Consider the following 16,984-nt stretch of genomic DNA (forward strand, 5'->3'; position numbering starts at 1 on the left):
AAAAGAAAGAAACAAAAACGAAAAACAAAAAACCCATAAAATTGTTCGAGATAACTGTCTCAGCCCAAAAAGCAAAAACCATACAACAAAAACAATTAACATATCTAATAGATAATAGATAACAACTGAAAGAATCGTCCAGTTTCCTTTATTCCTACTGGGTTAAAAAAAAGATAACAAATGAAAGCAAAACTCGAGAAGTCCATAAAGTTTTTACGATTGGTCAGAGCCATAAAAATCATGAGCTTTACTCTGCAACCGTAAAAACACCTCGTTGGGCTTCGTTTACTGTACATAGTATCTGTCATTAATTGAGCCCTGACTTCAAATTCTTCACAGTAATTTATATAGAGACATTTACATAGTGGAAAATTTTGAAAAAAGGTCGCGCCCCACTAAAATCTAAATTCTTTTACCGTAGGGATCCCCGGCGAGACCAAGATCAGCCAAGATACTGCTGCGCGTCTAATAAAACACTCATTTGTTCAAAGCGTTGCAAAATAGAGAAATTTGTCACAAAAATTTTTCAGTTTGTCAAAAACATGCATTTTGAATAATTATTGAGTTAAAATTTGCAAAAAACTGACAAAATTGTAATTCCAGAAGACTCTTAAAGCTAGCGAGAGTACAACTAGCTCGTTTGTCAGCTTAAAAAGAGTATGGCCGCAGTTTTAAAGTATCTACTTCACGCAAATTTAAAGCAAGTGGGCTAAAAAAGCAAATTTGCTCCCCTTGACTTAATTGCCTACCAAATGATGAAGAGATAGAAAATTTTCAAAAACATAAAAATCGTTCAATAAACAACTAATAGAATACAAAAATGTCACGCTAGAGGGCCGATGAACGTCGTTGATAATATGGCTACTAGAAAGGACAATAATAATTATCAAACAACAAAATTATTAACGACCAAAACTCGATGTCTATAATCAAAAAAATCATAACGATATCGAACTCGCATCAGATAAAACCTAAAACAATTACACCTATACTTAGTTATAAAAGACATAGAATCTATCCTCAATGCGACGGGTTAACAGGTCGACAAAAAGAGCAAAGAGCAATGCCATCCTAATTTCTCCGTTATTAATGTCATTAGGTATCAACTGAAATCACTAAGATGTTCATTTATATCTCCATAGGACGACATGTCATTATCTAATGTTCAATTGCGAAAAAGTCAAAGCCAATGAGACCTACGATTATAGTTATAAATTAAAAAAGAACAAAAATCCTGTATATTATACAAATATATAAAAATCTCAAATTTTTTATGAAATCTCGTAGTAACAGTAGTAAGGAAGCCAAGAAGCAAATGTTTGAAATTAAAACCATTATAAAGACTAAATTATAGCTCACTGGAATCGGGTTGTTTCATGTATTTACAGAGACTGAGTTACAAATCTCCGAAAAGCCATTTAAAAAAATGACGCAGATCAAAAACCCAAATATGTTTTTGGAAACAAATATTTTCAAAAGTCATAAAAGACTTAAGATTTCAACAGCAGCGATGCATTAGGTTGCAATACATCAGGAAGTCCATTGAGCCCGTTGATAATGAGACTAAGTCAAGACCCTAGAAAATGACAACAAATATATAAAGAAGCCAAAACCTCAAACAATTTTACGAGATCACAATGTTCAAGGCACTCTTATTATAAAATGTTACCTGAAAGAACTGTAAATACTCACTTCCGCCTCATCTTAACATCAAAGAGTCTTCCTTACAAAAAGAATACGTAGACATGACAACAAAAAGAAAAGTGAACAGTATAGAAATCTCAAAAACTTTTTATGAAATTAATGGTCGAAGCAATCAGTCACAACCTATAACCAAGCGTGAAAAAAAAATGTTTCGATCAACAAAACTAACTGAGACTTTCAATAAGCGAGATTGAGTTACAAGGTTACAAAAAAGAAAGCAAAAGGGATAAAAATTAAAAAAAAACTTTTCTTTTTTATTTAATTTGAAAGTCATTGAAACAAACAGCTAAAAACTGTTACCTTTAGCTATGTTGGGTTATATCTCTTGGGGAAGCAATTAATATCAATGGCTATTTGGTATATGGCGTAGAACAACGAGCTTAGGCAAAATAAAAAAAACCAAATTTTTGCGAGATAATTGTGTTTAAGCCCAAAAAGCATAAACTTTTCAAAAAAATCATTAACATATGCAGATACGGTTTGTTCCAACGTTCTGAATTTTTCCTACAATGCTTCCTTTAATTGGATTTGTCAATAATGTGATAATTCGACAAGAAAACAAAATGAGCTCATAAAAAATGCAATTATGATAAAAAAAGAAAAATTGAAAACGCGTAGTACCAAAATAAAGAAACATTAGTTGAAAATAAAATCGTTACCGACATTATTTAAAAGTAACAAGAAGTCGGCTATGCCTGTTGGTACTGCTACTACGCCCAAAATTTAGCGAAATAAGAAAAAAATAGTGTCAAAGTTCAAAAATTCACCGACATTTTCTCAAAAAAAAAAATATTTTAAGTCATAACAGACAACATAACAACTCAAAATAATGTCTAGGTTCTTTAATACTTTATAAAACTAACTGGATCTTTGATTGAGGACACTAAGTCATTGATTTACAAAAATCAAAAGAATTGAAAACAAAACGCAAAAAATTCATACTTTTTTACGAAAACAATTGGCCAGAGCCATAAAAGCCATGAGATTACTTCTGAAACCAAAATATAATCTTGTTGGTTATCGTTTAAGGTAAAAAGTATCTGTCATTATTGAGCCCTGATTTTGAAATTCTCGTCCGTAATTTACATAAAAACCATTTACACAGCGAAATTTTTTGAAAAAAAGATCACGCCCCTTTAAAATAGAAAAAAAACTTATCATAAGGATCCATGGTGGTATCAAGATTGGCCCAGATTTTGCTGAGCGTCTAAAAAAACACTCAATTGTTAAAATGGTTGCGAAATAGATCAATTCTATACAAAATTTGTTAGTTTGTCAAAAACAAAAAAAGCATTTTGTATAATTATCGACTTAAAATTTGCTAAAAAATTGGCAAAACTAAAGATCCAGAAGACTCTTAAAGCCGGCGGGAGTACAACTAGCCCTTTTTTGAGCTTAGGAGGGATATGGCCGCAGTTTAAATGTGTCTATTTCCAGCAGAATTGAAGCAAGCGGGCTAAAAAAGCCGAAAAATTCTAAATTTTGAAAAATTTAGCATAAATGCTAGCTCAAAATTTAGCATAAATGCTAGCTCAAAATTTTTATGCTAGCATAAATGCTAGCATAAAAACTCGGATCGAACAATTAAGCAACCCTCCTCTATCTTTACAGATAAAATCAATAACACTACAGTTAACAATTTTAACATATTTTAGCAATATTGACGAAAATGTGGTCGAAATTGACGAAAATTTGGTCAAAAATGTGAATAAAAACAGCTGATTTACGTCTAATATTCACAAAACCTTAAACCTAGATAACTCCCTATAAAAAACGAAAATGGAAAAAAAATTTAATTCCATATTCTACGCTGGACGGGCTTTATAATGATACAACTCACAACTCTCTTCGATTATTATATCGATCGGCCAAAATTGTCTGAACAAAAAAAACCCATTTGAGTATATAGTCCCCCCCCCCTCAGAGAGGGGTCGGAACAAAAAAAGGCATAAACTTTTAAACAAAGTGAACTAATATTTGTACAGAATTTGCATTGTGCAAGAAGTCCGCCGCAACTATTTTTTCGTTTCCTCAAGTTCTTTAATATGGGGTGCACTGAACGTCTGAGAATTTAAACTTGAAAAATAATATACTCGTTCATCTACTTGCAGAAAACTTTCGAAGATGCGCTAGCGCAGCAGAAAAGGGCCTCCTAGCTTTTGTGCTACCTGTTTAACCTCGGTCAGAAATGACGAGAAAACGACATCTTACCACAGGGACAGTGTCGAAGAGAATCTTGGGATGAGACTCGGCCAGCCTTCGAATCTTCCTGTCCCACCTGGCCCCGTCCAGAAACAGACCTCTAATGTAGGCACCGTCTTCAGGGGGCTGCTTATAGTCCTTGTCGTCCAATACCTAAACCCAAGAAGATCACAGTGCCGATTTTCGATCACAATTGTCAACTACAAAGTCGAGAATATAACATAGTTGAGTCATAAATAATAGGAAAAAACCTATTCGAGATAAAATATATTTAAACATTAAAAGTGCGATATAGCATAACTTCCTCAACAAAAACCTAATGTAGCAGCAAAATACCTTCAAACATTACAAGAACGAGTTTCTATATCAGACGCTTAGTTTCAAAGATAGAAAGGCTAAGCTACATGCATTTAATAGTCACAAAAATTCTGTAGAGTTCACTTGAAGAGTTTAAAATTAATACCTCGAAGTCGAATATGAGATGGTCAATTGGAATGGTGTATTTCCTGGCATAGTTCTGCTGGACTCCAGTCAAGAAGGCCTGTGTGAAGTAGAAACCAGACACCCAGAAGATAGGAGGAGGTCCATTCTCGTACCAGTCCTGTTCGCAAAATATCACGACCATAATAAACATTATAGAGTGATTTTTAATGTGAGATTTGAGATGATGAAACTGAAAGTAGATAGAAGTCCGATAGATAAAGATTGCAGATAATGTTTTGCACTCAGTTTCTCATCGGGACAAATTTTATACTCTTTGACGCGTTTTTTTTTAATCTAAAGTTTGCTCCCAGGCGACCTGCAGTTTGCTCCCAATGTATAACACAACAAGGCGGCTCGTTAATGTGCGTTCGCACATGATGTTCCGACCCGAGCTCATCAACATTTTTGACTAAATTGTCAACCAAATCAAGATATAACAAAAATAGATGTTTGAGTTTAAAACAATCGTTACACAACCTATCTAGTAATTGAATTACTAATGCCATGCTTCATTACAGCACCAACGTGATCTGACATTGAAGAGACTAAGAGAAAAAAATTAGCACCAACAAAATTTTCACGGCAAAAACTGAATATCTAAATTTAAAAGCACCTAGTAACAACGTCAAAATGCAGTCAGATAAAACTTTAACTACACAAGTTTACCTTTTCCTAACTATACAGCAGATGAAAAGTTTTCTCAGCGAGACTAGGTAACAAGCCGACAAAAAGAACGAACAGTGAGGCGAAACTTAAAAATTAATCAACATTTTTTACACCAAAAAATTTCAAAAATCTTAAAAAACATTGGTTTTCAAATAAGAAATCCTTGATAAATTACAAATAAGCCACTACAAAACCAAAAGCACCTGTCTTTGGTCAGACTATGCCATAGAAACAAACTAAAGAGAAACTCAAAAAATTACGAACTGTTTGCGAAAACACAAACTTTTGCTACCATTAAAATCAATAGCTATCATCTGAATATTAAGTATTTTTAATCCAATTGTTATTTCTATTATTTCAGTTGAAGGATTTATACTGAAAGATTAAATAAGTTTACTTGGGCCACATTTAAAAACCATTGGGATCTGTCATTACGCGATTGTTCTGAAAGAAGAGAAAAAGAAACACAAAAATTGGCCGAAACAACAGTGGCTTATAATATCAATATATATGTTATTTCTTGAAATACACGAAATTCGATGGGACCTCTCATTGATGAATAGAAGTTACAATTTGACGAAAAGAACAACAAAAACTAAAACGTTTGAAAAACATTTCAATATGTTTATCATAAATTTTAAGACTATTCGCTATAAACTGAATGCTTCGGGTAACATCATTCATTCAGTCCTCAATTACAAGCCTATGAGACCTGTGAGCAATTTACGGCTACCTAAAGAACAGCGAATTTAGGAAAAAATTGAGCGATAAAAGTGTCGAAGGCATTAAAAAATGAACTTTTCACTAAACACTCTTCTATTTTAAATTAATTTTTCATGAGAAATGGACAACTTTTTTATCCATATAATTTCAAAAAATCAACAAATATGAACAAATACGTTAGAAGCACGAAATTTTCGGGAACACTCGTATTATCAACGCCATTAAATTCATTAGCATTCAACGGAAGCCAGTAAATACAATAAATGATGCCTCGATGGGACAATAAATTTGTTTGCCAATCGTATTTCATCAATAAGACCTTAGAACAAGTTAATGACTATGAAAACAACAACAGAGAGAGAGGCAAAAACCACAAATTCAGTAGAAAAGTGCCAGAAGAAAATGCCGGAGCAATTCAAATCATAAGCTCTTCTCTGAAAACTTTATCTATGATCCGTTGAACTTCTCCCCTAAACCAATAGGGACTATCAGCTGTAAGATGATGTGATCAGATTTCAAAAGGATCCAAAAATAAAAAAAAGTACCCGAAAAAAATGAAATCTCGTGGCATTGAAGTTTTAAAACTAATAGGTAGAAGATAAAACCGCAAACCAGATTAATTTTGGCTGCAGTAAAACGGAAAGGAACTCTGTTAGAACCAACATTGACCAAGAGTTCACGAAAAAAATTTAGGATTGGTTAATGTTGAAAAAAATTTCAAAAAATTATGTTTAAACCCTTAACAGCATCTTTCAACGGAGCTCAATAACTATGCTCAGATATAACCCTTAGGGAAGAAAACGATGTTTTTCATGCATAGATAGTTAAAAAGCATCACAATAAGTCTTATGACTGAAAACGATAACAAAAACAGGCAAAAAACCAAAATTCAGTAGAAAAGTGCGAGAAGAAAGTGTCGAAGACAATTAAACCATTAGTTTTTCTCTGAAAACTTTCTCTGTGATCCACTGAAAGTCCTCTCAAAGTCAATTGGATTACAGTTATTTTTTGATAATGTGTATAATGTTTTGATAATGTGATAAAGAGTTCCAAAGTAACCAATAATACAAAAGTATCCAAAAAAAAATTAAAAAAAATTGAAATCTTGTGTCATTGAAGTCATATAACCAATAGTTAGAAGATAAAACCGCTAACCAGATTAAATTTGGTTGCAGTAGGAAGGCAGAGGGTGCTATCACCCCTGGACTAACTAACAATTCAAAATAATAAGTTTATGATTCTTTAATGTTCGAAAAAAATTCGAAAAATTATTTTTTAACTCTTAACAGCCATTAGCTGCCCCCTCAATGAACTAGATATGTTCACTTAATGCTCATTATGGAACATATTGCACTGTTAGTCAATGAATCCCTGCCATATGACTCCAAAAAATTAGTAAAACTTCAAAAAGAAATTCAAAATTTCATTCAAAATTACGAAAACTCAGAATCGAAGCCAAAAAAAACGTGAGCAATTCCTTGAAAACGACACTTTTTGTTCATTGGGCTTCATTTGACTGTAAAGGAGGTTTGTCATTAATAGAACGTCGATATAAAAAGTGACTTGTCTCTAGGTGACCTAAAAAAGCAAAAAAGAGAAAAGTTTTATTAAAAAAAGGGCTCTCAAATAGAGTTCGAATTTTTTTAATATTGAATTTCCCTATGAGACCAGAACTAGTCTTTTTTATCGACTTTAGTCTATTAGGAACACAAAATTGGACCATTTTTCGGCGTGAAATTTAATTTTGAAATACTATTTTTATAAAAAAAAAGTTTTAATTTGGAGAAAAATTACACTAAAAGTGAACAAATATCACGTGTTCACACAAAACTTCAATCCTCGATAACTCCTCGAAAAAAACGAAATTCAAAAAAATCTTTTTAATTTTGAATTCTACGCCGGACCAGCTTTTTAATGATACCACTCGCATTTCTCTACGACGAATATATCGATCGGCCAAAATTCACGGAACAAAAAAAAACCATTTGAGTATATAGTTCCTCCCCCCACAAGTGGGGTCGGAACAATAATTGCAATTTTTTTACCCCTTCTGTTACTCCTTCGCAATGCATCCGTATTCTCTTCTCATAATAATGACAATTCTGAGGAATAAATGGAGGCATACGCATTACACGTACGCATGATACACATAACACACTACTAAAGTTCATTAGCGAGCTTTATAAAATAAGCGATAGACGCTTGTGACCTTCCATGGAATTGAAACAACTAAAAAAATAAGATAGACAGATTAACCACCAGTCCTTTAATAGACCACTAGACTTTTTGGGTTAGATTCTAACTGCCATTTTTATGAGACACATATGTTCTATAAAGGAAAAGCCCTAATAGAGTTTTTTCAAAATTATTATTTGAAATCAAAACTCAAGACTCTGACACTCAAGAATTAGGGCATATACGTTTGGCACTACTTAGCTGCGCACTATTGATCTTTAACTAGTAAAAGTTCATTGAGTGGGTTCAGAATTCATTTTGTAGTGAGGTAAGTCACGGAATTGAATTAAAAGCAGAACAAATGACGTCACGCACACGAATTTCAACTGAAAAGCAGTAGAAGTAACTGAAATTGAAAAAGTTAATGGTCACAAGAATCATTGATGGAGACAACGAATTGAAAAAACATAGCAAGACAAGTCCTGAAATACAATACAAAGAATTGAAACAAAAACTGATAACTAATGTACCTGACATGTAGCTCTTAAAATGGGCGAAAAAGTACTTATATCTAGCAAAAGACCTTTATTAACTTTGCAACCGTCAATTCAAAACTGATCAAACAAAAAAACTCGAAAAATGACAAAAAAAACGTGAAAAAATGCGCCATTTTGGGCTCAAAAATTGACGCTTTAACCTTTAATTACGGCCTTCCCATTAGATTTATCACTCTAAGCTCTTGAAAGACTACTAAACGCGGCTAAGGGCCTCTCATGAAACTTGATGCCCGCTGAGTTTTACCTGTTTATTTCATTTTGAAAGCTCAAAGTCATGAAAAAAGGTGTGAAAACATCTTACAAAAAGAGACAGAGCACCAATACAATCCAATAATTGGATTGTAAAAAAGACAGAGAACCAATACAATCCAATTCTTGGAATTGCCACGAAAAAAGCCACGATGTCCCCAATAACAGTCACTATCGTTTTGCGGCTATTAAAAATATGTTGGCATTTGATCAGATATCAATACATGTATCCATATCGTATGAAAGCGACAGCAAACGTATCTTAATTGACGTATCATAAGTATACCTCCAAGAATTGAAGTCGTTGTAGGAAGTCATTCACATATCCGCCGAGTGGTTTCAGGGAGGGGTAGCTCTTGCCCATCCACATTGCAGGGATCTTGCCCTTCATCATAGAGTTGAACACCTCTTCAAGGTCACTTGACATCACCACCAGACCCTGATCAAAACAAAAGTTAGAAGTTAAACAGATCTCATACACATGAGGAGAATTATACAACTCACCATTTGTTAATAACTTTAATTTGATTGATTGAGAAGTCATTAACTTGAGAAAACACTCCAATAAAAACTGGCAAACAATTACACAGTTGTGTTGAAACTTGATTTCCCACTAAATTAATTTAATGCTTAACTTGGTTTGTTTTCTTTTGAGATTTACTTCACAGTTTTGAAGTAACCGAGCTAGCCAAGACCAACCCCATATTGCACTTGCACTGCAAACAGATAGCGTCTTGGTTACCATTGTAGCAAATAACTATCAAGCCAGAAGATGGCACAGAGCAGAAGCCTCGCCAGTTATCTTAATTACACCATAATGGCGGGCTATATTTTCGTAAGAGTCTATAATGGGAAACAGCTGAAGCTAATGCTTGGCTTTAACAAGAGATTTAGTGACCTTGATGGCCTTTTGGATGTTTATGAGACTGGCTCTTATGACTGTGAGGAGATTGTTGAATCTGGTCATCTCCTGCACCAGCACAGTGTTCATGCTCTGACTGTACTCGGTCGGGTAGCGCCTCAGGGCACTCTCCGTGTCAAAGTTCTTGGGCAATTTGCCCAGAATGTCAGCCGCCACTCCGTTGATTATCTCATCAGGCGATGACTGTCCCCCACCCGAAGATCGGGCCTGTAATTATCGAATGAAAGTAAATAATTCTTGACATCTAGTGAACAGTTTTTAGCTACCAGTTAATTTTTAACGAAAAATTTTAACGGGTCTAATCTCTTCCTAAAATCTTTCACTAACTAGAAAATTCGGCTCAAGATTTTCTAAGATTGTTTAAGTTTTGTAAAGATTAACAAGGTTGTTAACCACCACCGTTACCACAACAAAAACTGTTTAAAGGCTAAATTTTCATCAATTCACATTGAAAACGCTTGGAGGACCATTTGTTAAAATCTTATCGAAATAAAATTTTACACCTGCATTGATACTGGGAATAGCTTTCTGATTTCCTGTTGATTGAGACTTTTAAAATTACGAAACCAAGATTTTAGACGGCCGGAGCAATGTAATTGTACTAAACATTCAACTCTACGTTATGACAGCTAATATTTTTTTACTCAGCGTAGTAATCAATTATAAAACTATATGAGAATTCTGGCAAACTACGTGTCTAACCGTGTCATCTTCTTTCTGAAAACCAAAGTTAGATCATTCACAGGGAGATTTAAGAGATTGATTCGTCTCGATATCAAAAGATAATTAACTGGAAGAATTGATTATACCGAGGAGAAGCTCTAAATACAATTAGAAACATCAGTTATTTGTTCATATTAGCAACATAATAACATGGTGAAAATATTAGCCAAAATAGCTGCAAAGTCAACTTTCGCACTGTAGAATATAGATAGCGACGGATACAGAATATAGTCGATAACGCTGATGAGCAATCTATAATACCTATTAAAAATGAAATTAATTTTTGTTCACATTAGGTTCGTGAAGCCTTATTATTTATGGCCTCCATGGCATATAAGTCCTTTATTGACCTTGGACAGGTTTAGAGTAACTTCCAGTGACCTCAATATTAAATTTTGAGAAGCCCCTTGATAGTATAACAAAGTAAACAAATAATAAAAGAAATTAATAACGCAATTTAATCAAAAATTCGCTATTAATGAGTGAAACAATTTTTTAATAGAAAAAATCACGCACACAAAGCTGCCCACGAGTCCATTTGGAATAAGCAAAAATGATAGAGCGCAGAAATCTTTGGAGTACATTTGATGCCTTTCGCAGCGTAGTTTTGTAGTTACCTGTGTCTTGAGGATGTTGTCGAAGAGTGCGAGTGTCTCCTTCTGCTCCTTGGTGATGTCTGCATTAGGGTGCATCCCAAATGTCTCTGGGGACTGTGTGATTGGCAGTCCCTTGATGTACTCCAGGTACGTCTCGTACTACACAATTATATACATTAAAATTTTTTTTAAAAAACCAACTGTTCAAATCAGTGCAAGATGGGGATCGAAATTATTGGTTCTCAACCCTCGACCAAATTATCTGGTCAAAGTCTTTAGATTTGACTCCTTGCCTTTACAAATAGAATGGAAAATTTTGTGATTCTCATTCTGGTCGATGAGCTTTAAAAATACAGCTAATTTTGAATATTTTAAGTTGAAACAACAACTTGTCAGCCTGCTTTAACGGTAACTCAGGGTTGAATATTGTGGAATTTGAAAGTTTAAAAGGAAGTTGAAATGGATATTAGAAAATCAGACAACTGCATTACTGGCTGGAAAAGGTAGAAAAAACTGACCTCTCCATCAGGCGGAGCATAATAGACTCCGGAGGGGTCAAACTTGTAGTCAGCGTCTTCCACAATCTGAGGACAGTAGAACCTAGCCAGGATAGTCCTGAGAGTCCTCCTGTCATGGTCATCTGTCACTCTCCCTCCGTAGTTACACTCTCCCGCCAAGTAACGCACGGCATCGAACGGGATGTGCTGCAACAGATGGCAATTTAGAACTGTTTCCGTTTACCCCAGTAGATTATGATCCACTGTAGATATTAATTTCATATCTTTTTATTAAAAAAACTGTTAAGCAACTCTTATTAGGCTAGACAGATCAATATCAGAGCAAAAATCAGCTTTCGCTTGTTCACACAATGGTATTGAAAACAAAAATTTTGATAACGGCGAGACATTTCCGAAAGTATTAGAAATATTCAGTCATGTGTCAATATTTCACTATCAGCAGTACGTTAAGCGCAAACTGTTTCTTATCCAAGAGGATGTCATTACGACGTCACACAATTTGTGCTCACAAAGGCGTTGACAGCTAGTCACACACATCTGGCTGTAATAAATCTGATTATCGAGAACTGGCAAAAAAACTATAAAGTTGACTTAGGATCCAATTTTACGTTCCTTGTCTTGATTATATAATGGCTTTAGTAGAATTTACAGTACAGCCAGGAGACCATACAGATCTATGCTTTGACAATAAGCGTACTTACGTCATACTGGTTCAAGAACATGTTCAGCTGTTGAGTACTGATTCTGAGATCTGTCTCGTTAAACTCGTACGGAATGTTCCAGCCGAGAGGACCAAACTTGCGTCTCTCCTGGACGAGGGCATGGAAGAAACACAGTCCGAAGAGGAGTTTCTTGAAGTGTGGTGACTGTTTGTTGCCACTGAAGAACTCGTTGTCACTGATCGGGTCTGTCAGGTATGATCGGTAGATGTTCAGCTTCAATCTAGTAAAATGTTTTGTTTATTTAAAAAAAAATGATTACATATCCATTACAAACACATAAATATAAATTATTGCCCTACAATAAAATAAGATTAATATCTTTAGAGCCCTTTTGATTCCGGTTAAATGAGCGGGTAGTAAGCGGGCTACAATGCTTATAAACGAAAAAAAAAATAGTTGAATGCTAAATAAATGGTAAATGCTAAATCCATGAGAGAATTTGCGCCAGTAAGGACCGCATCCGAAACTGGACTGTTTGTAAAGTAATCAAATTCAAAATATTTTACGGCTACTGAATTCTATTGACCGATAAGTGTCTATTCACCCGCTGGCGTTACATAGAGTTTAAAATGTACAAAAACAAGAACACCCCTCTTTCAATTTTATACAGTAATAAACATATGATGAAAAAGGACAAAATATAATATTCTATACCCTCTCGGTGGTTCGTTTGTCATTTTGACCCCGTTCTGCAGCACAGAGACAGGGAAGTGGTCTGATGGGTAACTTGTGAGCCATAAGCGGAAGTCAGGGTGCACCTGAAGGCAACATTCTTAAAACTACAGAGGTCAAAATATACAAAATCAGTGCTTCTTACACAAGCGATGTTCATAGATGCTAGAGGAATTATTATCAATAGAAGAATTAATATTAAGGGACGCCATGCGCACTAAAATTATATCGTGTCCTCAGAAAGGCCTAAGCTTTGCATGATCGCCTGTGGGATTTTTCATTAGGTGCGATGATTGTTTTTTTTTATTTAGCCACAAAAGAATTCCAAATGTATATTGTAGATAATGTATTTCAGTTTACTTACAGTAAACAAAAAGGATGAATCACGGTTTGTAGTACAAAGAAATTAATTGTTCCAACCCAGAAGTTTCCGCCAAAAAATGTCCTAGACCAAGATTTCTCTACTCTAAAGATTTCGATCAGCCACAGAATTCTTAACAAAAAAGCTACCTGGTCTATGTTTCACACCTCAAAAGTGGGACTGCAACAGAAATCGAAGAGACTTAGTTTGACGACCAGTTTGATAATATGAAAACAAACTTCGCTTATGCAATCTGAGAAAGCGCTGCGTTTAAAAGTACAGTGCAACTTACGCGTATGCAGGGAATATCAGACTTCGAGCGACCATTGTGCAAAATGACAATTAATGCATTGTGATGCTTGAATATTATATGCAACATTAAAACATCTATTATGTATATATGCAATAAATGCGCAACTTACAAATTTCTCTCTCTAGAAAGGAATGATTAGTTCAAGTAGCCATTTCAGTTTGAAGAACAATTTGAAGCACTAATCTTCATATTTTTTTTAAAATCCGATTCTTATTTCTTTAGCAGGAATTGGTTTATGAATGCTTGATTAAACAATTTAAATTTTGATCCTCTTTGATTTAGGAATTCGGAGGTGGGATACATAAATTCTTGCTTTTGTAGAAAGTTGAAGCAACATATAACTCAACTGGTTACAAGGCGGCTCGTTAATGTGCGTTCGCACATGATGTTCCGACCCGAGCTCATCTACAATTTTGACTTAATTGTCAACCAAATGAAGAGATAACAAAAATAGATGTTTGAATTTAAAAAAAATGCTACATTTTAAGTTAATTAAACACACTAAATTCTGCCTCGATGAAATAGCAATCATAGGTTTCATTCATGTGACATCAATAATTCATCACAATAAGTCGTATGGCAAAGAAAAATACATCAAAACCACGAAATTTTTGAGAAAACCCATAGTATCAAAGTTAAAAAATTCTACAGCTTTCAACGGAAGGCATTTAATACGCTAAATTATGCCTAGATGATGGGACGACTAGGATGTTTGTCATTAAAAATTTATCAATAAGACATTACAACAAGTCATTGACTATGAAAACCACAACAAAAACAGGCAAAATCCAAAAGTTCGGTAGAAAATTGAGAGAAGAAAGTGTCGAAGCTATTTAAACCATAAGCTTTTTTCTCTGAAAACTTTTTCAACGATCCATTGAACGTCTTCACTAAGCCAATGGGAGCTATCAATATTAGGATAATGTAGTACGATTTCAAAAGGAACCAAAATTACTAAAAAAATCCAAAAATTATAAAAATTATGAAAACTCGTGCACCGAAGTCAAAAAAACCATTAGTTAGAAGACAAAACCGCTAACTAGATAAATTGTTGCTGATGTAGAAAAAAAAGCGGTTCTGTCATTACCGAGACTGACTTACAATCCACGAAAATAAGCTTAAGATTGATTTATGTTCAAAAAAAATAAAAAAATATTTTTTTTAAGTCTTAACAGCCATTAAACTCAAAAGCTTTCATAGGAATTCAATGAATACGCTCAGCTATGCCACGATGTAAATACAAGGGTGTTGATCATGCCTAGGTAATCAATAAGACATCACAATATGTCTTATGACTATGGAAAAAAAACAACAAATACAGGCAAATACCAAAATTTCTTTAGAAAAATGGGAGAAGAAAGTGTTGAAGCCATTTAAACCATATTTTTCTCTCAGTAAGTTTTATCTATGATCCTTTGGACGGATAAGCCATCAATATTAGGATGACGTGATAAGATTTCAAAATGAACCAATAAAACGAAATGTCCAAAAAATTTTTTTAAAAAATTTGAAATCTTGTGGCATTGAAGACGTATAACCAATAGTTATTTGATAAAGCCGCCAATGAGATTAACTTATGTTGCAGTGGTATGAAGGAGTTCAATCCTGTTTTTACTGAGACGAACTTACAGTTCACAAAAATAAGTTTATGATTTACTAATTTTAAAAAACTTTCAAAAATTTATTTTCATAGTCTTAACAGCCATTAGCTGTCCACTCACAGCACTAGATAGGCTCACTTAAAGCTCATTAGCAAATCTATTGCACCTTTAGTCAACAAGTTTATGCCATAGGATTATAAAACTTTAGTAAAACCTCAAAAAAAAAATCAAAATTTCATTTGAAATTACGAAATTTGAGATACGAGTCCAAAAAAAACATGAGCGATCCCTTCGAAACAAATTTTTTGTTCATTGGGCTTCATTTGATCGTAAAAGAGGTTTGTCATTAACGGAACTTCGATACTAAAAGTGTCTAGTAGTCTCTAGGTGACTTGAAAAATTAAAAAAAATTGCAAAATTTTCTAAAAAATAGCTCCCAAACCTAATTCGAATTTTTTTATATACTAAACTTCCCTCTAAGACTAGAACTAGTCTTTATTATCTCCTTTCGTCTATTAAAAACCTAAAATTGATTTACTTTTTGGCGTGAAATCTAGTTTTGAATTAAATTTTTCTTAGAAAAAACGTTAGTTCGAACAAAAATTACGGTAAAAGTGAACAAAAGTGAACCAAATATCCAGTGTTCACATGAAACTTTAAACCTCGATAACTCCTCGAAAAAAAACGAAATTCAAAAAAATCTCTTAAATTTCGAATTCTACGCTGGACGAGCTTTTTAATGATACCACGCACATTTCTCTACGATGAATATATCGGTCGGCCAAAATTCACGGAACAAAAAAACCCATTTGAAAAGACGCAGGGACCGATTCTTCAGTTTATGGCAAGCCTCATGATTTGCATTGATTCGTTTGACTAAAATTTTCATTCTTTGACACCATGAACTTCCATATGAAAAGACGCAGGGACCGATTCTTCAGTTTATGGCAAGCCTCATGATTTGCATTGATTCGTTTGACTAAAATTTTCATTCTTTGACACCATGAACTTCAAATTTTCTCCACTCAGAGCGCAATGCATGGCTGTTTTGAGTTTTTTGAGCAATGTTGATTTTTTTCCAGGGTCAGCTATATGGTTGCCAAGAAAAGTTTATGGTGGTCAACCCGGGAATGGCCGGCGGGTTGCTACACCCACCTCTTCTGGTTTGAACTCCTCACATATCTTTTCCAGGGTACCCATCCAGGACACAGCCAAGTGGCAGTTCTGCAACACCACCCAGTGACCCTCTTTGATTCCAGTCTCTATCATCTTCACAGCACGGGGACCTACACAAATTTTAACAGAAGCAATGAAAAATAATCATTATCAGTTTGAAATAAAAGAGAACTGCTTCTCATTTATTGCAAATGGTACCGAAAGTATTCAAAACTATCAATTAGAGGCCAATTTACAAAATACGGAATTAAAAAAAATAGTTAATCGATTTATCAAAACGCTGAAACTTCCAGTCGAACCAGAGAACACGCTAAATAAAACATACCCGGCAGATTGCCGGAAAATAGCCGCCGTTGATTCCAATAAGCATGATTGGGATTGAAAGAATAGAAGATATTGAAAAAAAAAAAGATTTTTGTACAAAAACTTTTTTTAAGTCCGATTTATTTTGATGGCATTTCGTAGTTGAGCATAACGTACTTCTGTTTCTTAGAGAGAGGCTACAGGGGCTACTATCAATACCAATAAGCATTAGAGATGGTAACTAAGACTTATAGGAACGACGTTCAAATAGCGGGCATCTAAAATTGGGCTTATAGGTTTATCCCGTTTCTAATTTTG

The 16,984-nt window shown here is 34.3% G+C and overlaps 1 protein-coding gene across 2 annotated transcripts in view; it reads right to left on the bottom strand.

Annotated features, from left to right (window-relative positions):
• LOC142341562 (dynein axonemal heavy chain 7-like) overlaps positions 1 to 16,984 on the bottom strand; it is a 34,895-nt gene that overhangs the window by 2,194 nt on the left and 15,717 nt on the right. Inside the window, exons 22-31 of one of the 2 annotated variants that reach the window (XM_075392589.1) lie at positions 16,343 to 16,473; positions 12,895 to 12,998; positions 12,220 to 12,460; positions 11,519 to 11,704; positions 11,022 to 11,159; positions 10,491 to 10,502; positions 9,658 to 9,888; positions 9,046 to 9,198; positions 4,370 to 4,507; positions 3,916 to 4,059 (exon numbers count right to left, since the gene is read on the bottom strand). In XM_075392589.1, the coding sequence (XP_075248704.1) occupies positions 3,916 to 4,059; positions 4,370 to 4,507; positions 9,046 to 9,198; positions 9,658 to 9,888; positions 10,491 to 10,502; positions 11,022 to 11,159; positions 11,519 to 11,704; positions 12,220 to 12,460; positions 12,895 to 12,998; positions 16,343 to 16,473 (1,478 nt within the window). The remainder of the gene's footprint in view (positions 1 to 3,915; positions 4,060 to 4,369; positions 4,508 to 9,045; positions 9,199 to 9,657; positions 9,889 to 10,490; positions 10,503 to 11,021; positions 11,160 to 11,518; positions 11,705 to 12,219; positions 12,461 to 12,894; positions 12,999 to 16,342; positions 16,474 to 16,984) is intronic. The other variant, XM_075392590.1, reaches the window with a different exon arrangement.

Source organism: Convolutriloba macropyga, chromosome 6 (assembly GCF_964194025.1).
Source record: "Convolutriloba macropyga chromosome 6, txConMacr16.3, whole genome shotgun sequence".
NCBI classification, from domain to species: domain Eukaryota; kingdom Metazoa; phylum Xenacoelomorpha; order Acoela; family Convolutidae; genus Convolutriloba; species Convolutriloba macropyga.